Genomic DNA, 13,105 nt, shown 5'->3' with positions numbered 1-13,105 from the left:
TCTCTGACTCATTTGGCACCAAGGGGTGAACTGAAACAACTGTCAGGGCCACATCAGCAAGTGTATGTATTTACTTCAGTTGTACAAGCATCCAAGTCAAAATAGACATACATCTATGAAAGGAACTTATGCAAAATGGTGTGGTAGTTCGACTAAAAGCAACTTGTTTCATCCAAAACCACGTTCTGCATATTCTTATTCAACACTATTTTTAAATGAAGATCTGTGATTGAAATACACTGCAGAAAATGTTTGCAGGAGTAAACGAGTCTCGTCACAGAGGCAATCAATAGGGAGATGTCTGTTTGTATATGATTTTACATATCTGCAAGCTAGCTGAAACATCCAGCTACAAAATACTGCACCATGGGACACCGTGTAGATATCTGATACTTTCCAAGGGATTTGGGGTCCGTAAACTAATGAATGCACTACATGTAGATATATATGTAGGTTTTTCACCTCTGATGAATACCGTAAGGATAATTTACTTCACTTAATAAGCAATTAAGTGCAGTTCAATACAGCTGACTATTGTAAGTTAAATATTCATTTTACGTAACTGTTTCAGGACATCGTGTGTGAGAGAACACAAACGAGCAGAAATTGCTCATGCAAAATGTGAGAGGGGACGACAGCTTGTGTGCGATGCCTTTCAGTGCTATGAATTTCATTTCATAGCACTTTTGCTTTTTGACAGGCATCCTATCCAGGCTGGGGCAGGTTGCAGTCAAAAAAATCTAGGTTGGTATATAACTTTTGAGTTCAGCGTGGGGGATGTCGCGGAACGCTGTGATTCACATCGGTGCGCATCGGATTCTTGGGTCGTATGTAAATCGAGATTGCCGCAGTCAGGTTGGTTAAAGTGCGTGAGCGGTGTCAGGCAAGTGCTGCCGTTCAGGGCGAAAGGGAGGGGAAGTCGGTCTGAGGCAACTGAAAAACAGTTTCAACCCGAGGTACAAAACTTGCAGGGCCGCGGGACCGCGTCCGCGCCGCAGCACCGGCTGTGCCGAGGCTTGCACAGCCGGACGTGGGGAAGGACGGTAGGGCCCATCCTTCCCCTTAACCTACGCTTCTGGCTAACCCGTGCGGCAGTTACCGCAGTTAACGCGGGAGCCGTCTGCATTTGGGCCACAGATGTTTACCTTCAGAAAGCCACAGATTGGTATTTTCACTGCCTTGCTCTCCAGCAGTTACCGTTAGCCGCAGATGTGCACACATCAGCCCTTGCAGTGGGGGAAAATGCGTTCAAATCCTCACCGGAGTGAGTTTCCCGGCAGCCCCGCTGCCGCGGCACAGCTCCGCATCACCTCCAGCACGGGCTGGGGCTTACGACTTACCCAAAAGGCCGCAGAGTTGTCAGAAGTACGTATGTATAAAACCCAATCGGCCTGATCTCTCCAAAGAAATCTGATAAAAGAGAACACACAGCCATGCTGGTTTTGCTCTGCTGCCAGGTCATTTCTGTTTGCGTTGCACAAGAGCCAAGCCTCAAGATTTGGGCCCATATTTCCTAATTTATTTTGAACAAGAAAAGATCTGGGATAGAGACCTTAGGAGGCACCGAGGCAGCATGCCACACTGGAGAATTTGTTTTGTTCCGCAGCTACTGAGACTGCTGCTCGAGAGTTAATTCACCGTGGAGTTGAAAAAATGCAGTCCAACTTTTTAAGGATTTGTCTTACTTCAACACAACCTAGTGCAAAATGCATTTACATATCATAAACACAGTGCAACAACTTTGTTAAGGATTAGTAAGCTTTATTAAGCATATATTTGTCTGCTATATGTTGACAAGAAGCTATGAAAAATATGACGTTACCATTGCCACATGTTTAAGTGATTGCCTGCATATGTATCCATGACAATATCTATTCATCTTCTGTTCTTTATATATGTTTTTATTATAGACATCTTTATTCTAGTGGAACATTTTAATATCAAAGTTGACACACTGAAGTGCAAATTGGAATAGGTCAAATGAAAATCAGATATCTGTATCTTGAATTTATTCCAAGTACTTTGGTATTGATAAGAGAAATCTGATTGTTGACTATATGTCAAGACGTAGCAGCCTTCAGTAATTCGTGCTTTCTGCTCAAAGCAAGGGTTCCACGCTCAGCCTTCCAAGCCTGCGGTAAATACTTTACCAGGCATAAGCAATGTACGGGAATTAGATTAATCCATGTTGTAGGGAGTTTATAAGGTTTAGTACATATATGCAGTTTCAAGAAGAAAGTTATTTTCCATAATCATTTATCTCAAGCATAGGAAGCATATGCGTGATTATATAATTAACAGAGTATTTGTTTGTCAGTGTTTGGTTAGTGTGCATAATAATATCATTATTAGGCCTTCTGTGCTCCTGTATTATCGGATTGTTATCTCCCTGCTCCTTTAATTCAATGCCTCTGCTCTTCAGATTAATCACTTTGTTTTAATCTGAACATTTTAAGGTGTTTTTTTGACCATGAAGGGAACGGTTTGTGAAGCAAAAGTTGGTTTAGAACAGATTTTAACCTTTTTCTTTTTTTCATTGTTATTGTCGTATCTGATAATCTTTTTTTTTTTCAAGGTGGTGTTTTAGTCCCAAATCTTGTTCCAAATCATATTTTAAAATATCTGCTCTATTTTAATCAGCTCTGCATCTCTCAAATTATCTTCGCTGTCCTCTTCCTCTATCACACTGCAGGCAGCATACTGCCAGCTGAAACTCTCTCATCCTTCATGATTTTCTTCTGTAGCGGTCAGTCTTGCTCTCTGCTAAAGTCTACTGTATCAGGCTTTCCTGAAAAGGATGAAAAATGATACAATGTCGATATTTTCAATTTTCCCTGCAAAGTTTGAATGCAACTAGTTAACACCAGTTTTCCTCCAAGTATTAAAACTTACTGGCAAATAATAATTCTCTATTTTTTTATCTTCTTTTTTTTTTTTGAGGGATTGTATAATAGTAAATCTTGTTGGAAAAGGATTGGTTTCTGAATTAACAACCTGCTAGACACTTATCCCTTGATCATATGTTATGGAAGATGTCATCTATATTTTCCCTTGTTTTTCTTTGTGATACATGTTTCTTGTTTGTTTGGGTTTTTTGTTGTTTTTTTTTTTGTGGGTTTTTTTTCCCCTTTTCAGCATTCTCGGTAACAATCTTAGCAACCTTTTTAAGGACATGCAACATATATACAACTTTCCGTGTTTCCTATGTGTTCCACCTGCACTTGCTCCACTTTGACTCACAGTATTATGTAACAGTGCAATCATTTTTGAGCATTGCATTTCTTTGCTTCTGAGATTATAATCTATTTTGTGCATTGCTGAAGATTATAAATATTTCATGTATTTCACCCTATTACCGCTTTCTTTTTCCTGCATGCCCTGTGTGCTGTTTGTGCTTATTTTGGTAAACGTCTGCTTGTTTTACCTAGTCCTGACGCATTCGGTCTTGTTTTATAGTAAGTAATATACGAGTGGCGATAATTCTGCTCTTCATAGATTTATTGATTTGCCTTTTCTTTGTTGCGGGGCCACGCTATTTTGTGTACTGCAGGATTGGTATTAGCCTCCCCACTTCCCTACTTTTGCTGCTGCTTCAAGTTTGTATGTGCAGTTCGGTATGTTTTGGTTTTTTTTGTTGTGTGTCTGTTTGGTTTTTTTAAAGTTACCTACCCTGGACATTTTGGCTACCTATCTCCCTGTGCAACAATTCATGTTTGCTTTGGCTGATGATGCAACTTTCCTTTTAGACACAGTATATTCAAACACTGCATTTTATCAATAAAGAAGCTTAATTTTTCTCTTATCTCGTAGCTTGTACAAACTTGTTGCTTTCAAGTTTGTCTAGTTGGGTTACTTTTTTTTTTCCCAAGTGCATTGTGGGAAAAAAAGTTATGTCTGTCTCGCAGTTTTTCATATCGTCAATATGTTCCCACCTTTTAGTTTTCACCTTTCGGGTGGCTTTCGCTCCCGGTCTGCAGACGCGACACGGGGACGGTTTTGTAACGTCCCGCATGATGGCGGGGCCGCAGTGATTCGCCGTGACGGGCACGGAGGGATCGACTACTGTTACCTCGGGTTCGCTGTCGGAGGCTTTGCCCAGCCACGGCGCCCACCGCCTCACCCTCGTCGCCTGGGTGATGCCCCCTCCTGAACAGGGACCGTGTCCCCCAGCCTCTGCCGCCTGTTAAAAACGTGCCCGGTGCTTCTCCTTCCCCTCTGCTGGTATCGGGGGGGGGGGGGGGAGAGGAGGAGGAAAAACTTCTCTCTCCCCACGGACCCTGCCGGCTCCCCGGGGGCTGCCCCCGCCGCGCGCGCCGGCTGACCACCCCCCCCCCCCCCTCCTCCTCCTCCTCCTCCTCCTCCTCCTCCTCTTCCTCTTCAGCGCGCACACGCCGCACCGCAGCGCGCGGCCGCCGCCGCTGTGCACCTGCCCGCCGCGGCCCGGCCCGCGCAGCCCCCGCGCGGAGGGGCGGGAGCTGCGCTGGCGCGGCGCGCTCGGCAGCGCCGGCAGGATATTGTTCAGCCTTCACCCCCGCCCCTCCTCCTCCTCCTCCTCCTCCTCTTCTTCTCCCCCCTCCTTCGTCCCCCCCCCGTTCTCCCCACACCACGCACCCGCCGGCTCCCCCCTCCGCCGCAGGCCCCCATCTGCCATGTGCGTGCGTGCGCGCAGGGGGCGCGCGGCCGGCGCTGTCTGCGCGGCGCTGCTCGGCTCGGCGCGGCGGGCATTGTGCGCGGCGCAGGCAGGGCCGCCTCACCCGCACCCAGCTGGCTGCAAATTCGTGCGCGCCCGGAAGCCGCACGCCCTCTTCCCCCGGCCCCCCCGCTCACCTACCGGCGGCGGCCGCCCCCCCGGCCCGGCCCGGCGCCCCCTCCCCGCTAATCACTGCAGTCCCCCTCTGCCACCTCTCTTCTCCCGAACCGCCCCCCCCCAACCCCGCCGCCGCCTCCCCTCCCCCACGCCTCTCTCCTTCACCACCACCACCTCCTCCTCCTCCTCCTCCTCCTCCTCTGCCACTTTCTCTCTCTCTCTCCCAGGACGTGTCGGATGATCCGGGGCCGCCGGGGAAGGGCTCCGGGCAGCAGCAGGGAGGCTGCGTCCTCCTCCCGTCTAGGGCTGTAAAAAAAAAAAAAAAAAAAAAAAAAAAAAAGCCGGTGGCCTCGGTGTTATTTTGTATTAAAATGAGGAGGAGGAAGAAGAAGCAGCGGCAGCGGCGGCAGCGAGCGGTAGCAGAGAGGAGGAGAGGAGGCTCTGAGCAGGGGACGGCGGCGGCAGCAGCAGGAGGAGGAGTAGTGATGAGTCAACTAATAATTTAATGGGGACAGAAACAGAGAGAGGGGGAGAGAGAGAAAGGGGGGGGGGGGGGGGGGGGGGGGGGAAGAGAAGAGCAAGGCAGCTCCGTCCGGGGACACACACACATACATACACACACACACACACACACACACATACATACATATATCCATCCATGTAACATCCAGCAACAACCACCAAACCGGCCTAAATAACAACCATAGTCAGCCAGCCAGGGGAAACGAGAATTAAAAAAAAAAAACAGAGAAAGAGACAAAAAAACAAAGCCTACCATTATTATTCTTTCTCAATTATAATTATTTTTTTTGCTGGCTTGGTTTTTGTTGTTGTTGGCTTTTTGCAATCTTTATATTTTATATTTTTTTACCCCTTCTTGTGAGTAACTTCTCGGAGTTCCCAGATTTTTTTTTTTCTTTGCAGAAGCAGAACCAGTTTTTTGTTGCTTTTTTCTTCTTTTTTTTTTTTTTTTAAGAGAGAGGGTTGTTTGTTGTTTTTTTTTTAAATTACAATTTCTCCCGGTTTTGGACTCGGAGGGAGTGAAACCTCGTCACTTTTTGTAGTGGTGGTGGTGTGCCTTGTTGTGTGCGTGTTTCCTTCCTCCTCTCTGTTCTTTTTCTCTCTCCCCTCCTCTCGCTCCCTCTCTCCCCCCTCACTCGCACAACAGCCCCCGGTAAATGAGAGGAGACAGGTCCTCTCTGCTTTTTTTTTTTTTTTTTTCCCCTCCCCGGACCGCAAAGGCGAGACTAAAAGTGGCATTTTAGTGCCTTTTCCTGCAATTTTCTCTACACTTTTTTTTTTTTTTTTTTATCTCCAGTAGCGATCTCTGGGGCTGAGGTTTCCGCAGAAAGTTTGGGGGCTGTTACGGTGTGTATTTTTGCGGAGGGGGAGGGGAGCGGGCTCCTTCTGTGTGTGCTGCTCCTCTGGGTGCCTATTGGAGAATAATAGTGTGACAACCTAGAAGTAGACTTTCTGCTCTTCACACTGGATAGAAAAGCTGCCTTTTTTTTTTGCTTTGCCTTTTTTTTTTTTTAATAACCCCCTTTCTCACTTGCTCCTGTACGCATTGGTTTTATTTTTGAAAGGATAGCTAGACTTCAGTCACCCTCCACCTCAATTTAAACCTGCTACTTTATTTTTTAATGATGATTATTGTGATTATTATGAATTCCTCGTTTTGAGCGTTACACTTGTCTGATCAATTTGATCTTCAGCTCCTTCCTCCGTTGCTAAACCTCGAAAACTGACTCTCTCAAAAGATATTTAATCTGTATTTTTTTTTTTGTCCATTGCCGGTTTTGCTCATGGCTACTCCGTTTCTCGCTATCTATTTTTGCCCCTCCCCGCCTAGAGGAAAATAGCAACAAGAAAAAAAGAAAGAATAAGAGAATATTAGGGGAAGTAGTCCTCAGGTCTGCTGCCCCCCCCTCTCCCCCCCCTCCAAAAAGGGGGGGGACCTAGCAAACATCAGTCTTGAACTTCTTCCTCTTCAAGAGCTCGGGCTGCAAAGGAAACCTCCTTTGTTTTTGTTGTTTATATGCTGTCAAGTTTTGAAGTGGTGAGTTTCGGGTCGGTTTTGCTAATTTCACTCAGAAAACTGCAGTGTTTCTGTTTCTAGATAAGTACTTTGCTTCTTTGTCTCTTTAAAAGGTCACAGGGAAAGCTTGGCCTGGATTGTGAGAGCCATATGGAACGGATAAGTGCGGAGCCTCTCTCAAATGTGATTATGGGTTTTTATGGGGGAGGGAGGGAAGAGGAGGGGAAAGGCATGGGGAGGGGGCTGGTTCGGGAGGAGAGAAAGAAATAATATCATACCGGCGGTGTTGCATCGCGACAAAAGGAGATACCGCACCGACTCTCATTCAGAAATTGCGCGGTGTGCCCGTACGTGTGTGCTGTCTCTGGGAAACTGTGCCTTGAAATTGTGCTCGTCTCTCGATGCCTGTGATGAAAACTTGTAGTTGTGAAAGATGCCTAAATGCGAAACCCGGGGAAACTCTTTGGCCTGGAACCGGCGGAGACGATAGTTCTTCCCTGCAACCCTCTCTCTCCCTGGGCAGGCCACGCTGGTTGTTGCTCATCACTATTCCAAACTGAGGTTTCAGTGAACTTTAGCCTTGGGCATGGAGTTTAAATGAGTAAATTAGGTGTTTTATGTGCATGTAATTTTGCTTTGTAACATAAAGCTTTTTACAAGATGACTAAGCGGTGAAAGGATGCCGATGGGTGGGTATTCTCAGGCCAAGCGAAAATGACCCATTTGGTGTTCTGGTTGTAGTCAGTGCATTAACTAAACTGCGATCTATCACTTTTATTCACTGTACATGATGTAGTGCGATTCTGACTCATGATGACTAGATACTTTTTGTAGCAAAGAACCTCGGTGCCTTAGAGTACTTCTGAAGTTGCCAAAAGTGACAAGGATTTTCTTGTTCCAGGCTTTTTTGTTTTGTTTTGTTTTACTCTTCCCCCTCCCTTTTTTTTTCTCCCCTTTTTTGTTAATCCTCTTACTCTTGAGGGAGACCAGTCTCAGAAAAGCAGCCCTATAGAATGTTAGTGTCGTCAGAAACATCGGAAGATGTTAACGGTTTCAGTCTGTAATTCTTTGCTTAGGCTGCAGTTAACACAGTTAAAAAAAAAAAAAATCTTTTCGGAAAGTGGCTAAAATAGGCACGTTTACTGTTAATGAGACACACGACCTAAACCAGATGGGATCAAGACGAATGGTAAACCTTAGCCTGTCACCTTACAGCATAAGGAAAAATAACGATTTTCTGAACTTCAGCTATTCAGTGGCATTCTTGAGGTTGCTTGTAAACGTTCAGATTAATATATTACCTCTTTCTTCACCGTGTTGGGAAAAGCAGCATGGTGTTCAAACAAGAAAAAAATAGTTTACAGGTTTGTCATTGGCATATATACCAACAACATAGGAGTATATAAAAAAATCCCAAGATACTTAGGCTTTAATAGCTTTCCTATGAAATGTGCAGAAAATGTATTGAATTACTAGGCAACTGAAAGAAAGTAGCAAGTATCAGATTCACGCCAGTCTTTCTAAATAGACTTCCTCAGTATTAGTATTTGTACTTGCTAATGTAAATACTAGTTCATAAATTAATGTCTAGTCACCTGTCCTTAGTGATTATGTTATATACATAACATAATTGTCAGTGTAGTCACACCTTTCTCACGCAGAGAAAGGTAGGGTAAAATACCTAACAATCACGACAGCACTGATGAATGAAATGATAATCAGAAAGATGTCTCTGTTCTCAGCAACTGATTTTTTTTTATTACTATTTTTTTTTAAATATACTTGGCAAAACAGATTCTGATGAGTGACAAAAATCCTCAAAACTTACTCCGTTATTTTCTAGGCTTGGGAGATTTTTAGTGATTTAACTGAAATTGTTATTCATGGACGGAGGTTTCAAAAGTTTATAAAAAGGGAAATATAAGCATGCTAATGTACACCTTTTCTTAATTCGCTGTTGAAATTACTTCTGTTTTCTGGTTTCAAATAGCTGTGCCAGAGGTAATTTAGCATCACCCAGGGTTTTGGTGTGGTGTTGTTTTTTTTTTTATGTTTAAGGGCTTCAAAAGTACTGTAGATATTGTGGCTTTTTTTCCCAGCATTATGTTTGGTGAGATGATGCCTTCTCCTCTCAGTTATTTTTCTTAATTCAATAAACTACCCAATTTAACACTTAAAGCTTAAGATCTGAAAAATTTCATATGCATATTTTGAATTTCGCAAAAGTTGATAAACTCTTTGTATAGTATTGGTTAGGAAACTCAAAAGCAACTGTCTCCTGCCACTGCTTTCCAAAGTTAAATGTGAAATTCTCTTCTAACTTTTATTTTTAAGGGGGGAGGAACTGTAAATGGACAATATTCTCCCTCTCTAATAAATCTGTTGCTCCCTCAACTAAAGTTTAACAATCTCTATATTGTTGTGCATCCGTTTTTTTAATTAAGTAGATCAAGAAATGTTTCACTGGAATCTTTTTCTTTCTCTCTTAACACAATAAAAACATGCGGGATTAATAACAAACCTTTCTGTGAGATTTGTTACAATAGCTGTGTTGGAGCACGTACCTTGACAATCATCATCATTTATATGAGTCTTAGTCTCTCTCAGATTTAGTAGAATATCTCTGAAGATTTTTTTTTTGAAGGGCTACTCTAGTTGACTTTAAAGAAATAATTCCACCAGATTATGATGCGATCTCTCTGTAAACTGGGGTATGAGGTCATTTTTGGATAATAAGTTTGTTTCTTTTAAAAGAGGAATCTTCTTTCTAGTTAAAATAGTTACTTATTCTTCTTTATGAGCTTACGATACATCTCTCTCTCTGTACATGTGCAGGCTGTGTACGTATACATATGCGCACACGTGTACAACATATATATTTTTTTTTTCTGAATCATGGCAGGTGATCTTTAGAGGCGGGACTGAGTATGGATCATTTGAACGAGGCAACTCAGGGGAAAGAACATTCAGAAATGTCTAACAATGTAAGCGATCCGAAGGGTCCACCAGCCAAAATTGCGCGCTTGGAACAGAATGGGAGCCCATTAGGAAGAGGAAGACTTGGAAGTACAGGAACTAAAATGCAAGGAGTGCCTTTAAAACACTCTGGACACCTGATGAAAACTAATATTAGAAAAGGTAACACTTTTGATAATTCTGCATTTGAGAAATATGATTTATAATATTTGGGGGGGAAAGCATACTTTTGCAGACTCTACTTCATTTATATTTCAGGATTAAATCTCCATTCTAAAATACTATATATTCCCAACTCTGATATAAATCACATTTGGGAAAAGTAAGCTTCATGCTTGGGTGGAGCATCTTGCTTTACAGGGTGGAGTCTGGTTTTTGTTAAGGTAAAGGCTAGCTGCCCTGATTAAAGCAAATTCTTACATTGAAATAGAAGTAATATGATGCATTAATTCTTTGAGTAAGTGTTGGGCTAAGAAATGCAAAAATACGTAAGAGTAAAGACCGAACCCCCAAACCAAATTCTCGCCTTTCATCTTAATGATGGTCCAAGGTTGGAAGGGCAGCAGTATTTCCATAACAGTTGCAAGTTGGTTTAGAGGAGAGTGTAAATCTTTAGGTATCACATTGGAAAAGTCATTTATGATGTCAATCTTTGCAGTTTATTTTCTTAAGTACAATTCATTATTGAACAATGAACAACTTGGGTGTCATATTTTTCAGTGGCTGGTTTGCTGTAATTAGACATTTACACAAGGAAAAGGCACATTTAGAATCATTGATGTTTGTATATGGATGGCTTTTGTTTGCATCGAAAATACTTTTAATGGACAATAATCTATAAATTTTGCTTATCAAAATGTGTAAGTCTTTTTATCACGTCCTTCAGACTTGCTAATTCAAATCAAAATATGCTGCAAGTAATTTTGCATTTGTTTTAAAATAGTCTCTACTTTTCTCAGGATAATCAGTGTATGTCTATAATCCAGATTTTTCTTGCATTTGCTAAGCAAAGTGCAAAATGCAACCAGGACTATTAAACGCAGAAAGTTAGAAGGCAAGGGAATTTCATTGTGTCTGATGCATAACATTTATCGTACAATCATTTATTTTTTTCCTCGGTTTGGCGAAAACAAAGAATATATTGATCTTGAAATGAACAGACACAGCAGTCCGTATTGTTAGATCTTTATCTATTAAAAATGGAAAAACAGCACTTCAGCAAATTCTTTGGCCTCTGCTCATGATTACCCTATTTATTGATTGTTTGCCAAGAATGTATGCATCTTAAGAAAGCCAGGGTAAGAGCATTAAAAATATAATTTATTACGGCTTTTCAAGCAGAGTGCATTAATATTGTACAGTGAAGCAGTGGGGCTGTATAAAAAGGACTTTCTGACGCCTGCAAACATATAAGTTCCATAAATTCCTAAATAGGAGATTTCAGCTGTCTCTGGTATTATGTGATATTTGCACAGCAAACTTTAATGCCAGGACAGTTTTAGACAAGGATTCTACAGACTTCACTGCTCCTTATGGCAGACGTGCTGTTTACACAGACTCGTAAACCTTCAGCAAAAACTCTAACACTGCCTTCAGGTTTAAATCATGCTGTATTTTTAGCAGCGAGCGCTGACCAATGCTCTCCCCTTTAATACTAGAAGGTTATGAAGTTGCTGCACTTGGAGGTCTTGCCAAGTACTAGCAGGAGCGATCAGCCAGCTGAGATGGTGCTCTCCTGTATAACATTTTTCACATTAACAGAAGGACACTAGTGACAGTTTGCTAAAAGATTTAGTGGCTTGATTTGTAGTCAGATGATACCTGTGTCACACTGCCAGAATCCACCTCTGATAATCTACGCTGTACATCAAAATTTGGCCAGGAGGTTCTCCCGTGTTGTTTAAAGTACCACATTTTTCGGAACGCTGTAACTCACGGGACCATGTACCTGGCAAAAAGTGTGCTGACGTGCAGCGAAGTACCTGAGCATTGCTAGTTTTGTGTCTGAGCATAGCTTAATTTGTAGGAACTGATAAGGGAAAAAACAAATACGCTTTAGCTGGTTTTGAGTGTATCTGCGCTATTTGTTAAAATGAAGCTTTGTTTACATTTTATCTTCAGGTACTAGCAGTGAAACTACTTACGAATTTCGAGCCCTTACTCTGAGTCAGACAGCAGTAGGTCAAACATAAATTGTGAGAGCCTGGAAGGGGAAAGAAAAAAAAAAAAAAAGCCCACTACCTTTTTACAGATGAAGCATGTGTGTGTTTTAGAAAGCTGTCCACGGTTTAATTAAAAGCAATGAAGAAATCACCAATTTGCATGTACTGCTTTTGCTTTGGTCTTCTCTCCCTTCCTGACCAGTCTCGCTTAGATTTAAAAAAAAAAAAAAAAAACACAAGACAAAAAGAGAAAAAAGCTCCTTCCTGCACTACATAAATATTGGCAAGCTTTTAGTCTTGTCTTTCATGCTGAGCCTATTGGGCAAACTGGAGTGAGTTTGTGAGCTTTTCCAAGTGAGCCTGAAGGGTTTTGTTTGCCAGAGATTGACTCTCTGGTGAACAGATGTAGTTTAAATATACGTGCTTAAGAGGTATCTTTTTTATCATGACTTCTTGCTATACATTAGAACACAAATCAAGAGACGTGGTCTTAAAGTGTGTGTCTATTGTCAAGAGTAAATCATCTTTTTCGACTAAGGTATGCCTGGTGCACCTTAGCAGGTTAGGAGGTTTCCGTAAGTCTAGAGGGCAGTGGTTATAGAGGCATTAACATTGTAGGACTAATTGGAGTTCCTGGGTGCCCTGTTAAAATAACCCTTGTCATCATTTATGCTAAAGATGATACCCCTCTGGCAGGCTGCCATAAGACAGTTCTGTACATCTGCTTTTAACCCTTTTGCTTTCTCTCATTAAGAGATCCTAACCTGTGCTGCTGGAGACAGTGGGACAGGACCGGGGCCTAAAACTGCGGGTCCGAGGTTATCGTGTCATCCGTGCCCGTCTGGGAAGCAGGGAGGGATTTTCACCAAGTCTAGAAATCTGATTGCTGGGAGAGACTTTGTCCTTAAAACAGCTCAGGTCATTTGTTACTTCTCTGTCTGTTGTCAAAAGAGAGGAATAAAATATTTAAAAAAAAAAAAATAAAAAGCAAAAGAAAAAGCCAAAGGAAAGGGAAAAAGGTTGTTTGCTTCATATTCTCACAGCGTAGGGAAGGGTTTGTCGTATGATGCTATGAAACTAGAAATTAGTAATTTCAGGCATACCAAAATAGCAATGAATACC

General features: G+C 42.4%; 1 protein-coding gene across 3 annotated transcripts in view; it reads left to right on the top strand.

Moving 5' to 3' along the window:
- The first annotated feature begins 9,772 nt into the window (after positions 1 to 9,772).
- Positions 9,773 to 13,105, top strand: part of SATB1 (SATB homeobox 1) — a 70,771-nt gene continuing 67,438 nt past the window's right edge. For all 3 annotated transcript variants that reach the window (XM_086614480.1, XM_009986216.2, XM_086614478.1), the window contains exon 1: positions 9,773 to 9,983. In XM_086614480.1, the coding sequence (XP_086470606.1) occupies positions 9,773 to 9,983 (211 nt within the window). The remainder of the gene's footprint in view (positions 9,984 to 13,105) is intronic.

Source organism: Tauraco erythrolophus, chromosome 7 (assembly GCF_009769465.1).
Source record: "Tauraco erythrolophus isolate bTauEry1 chromosome 7, bTauEry1.pri, whole genome shotgun sequence".
NCBI classification, from domain to species: Eukaryota; Metazoa; Chordata; class Aves; order Musophagiformes; family Musophagidae; genus Tauraco; species Tauraco erythrolophus.
This window is presented reverse-complemented; position numbering and strand designations above follow the sequence as displayed.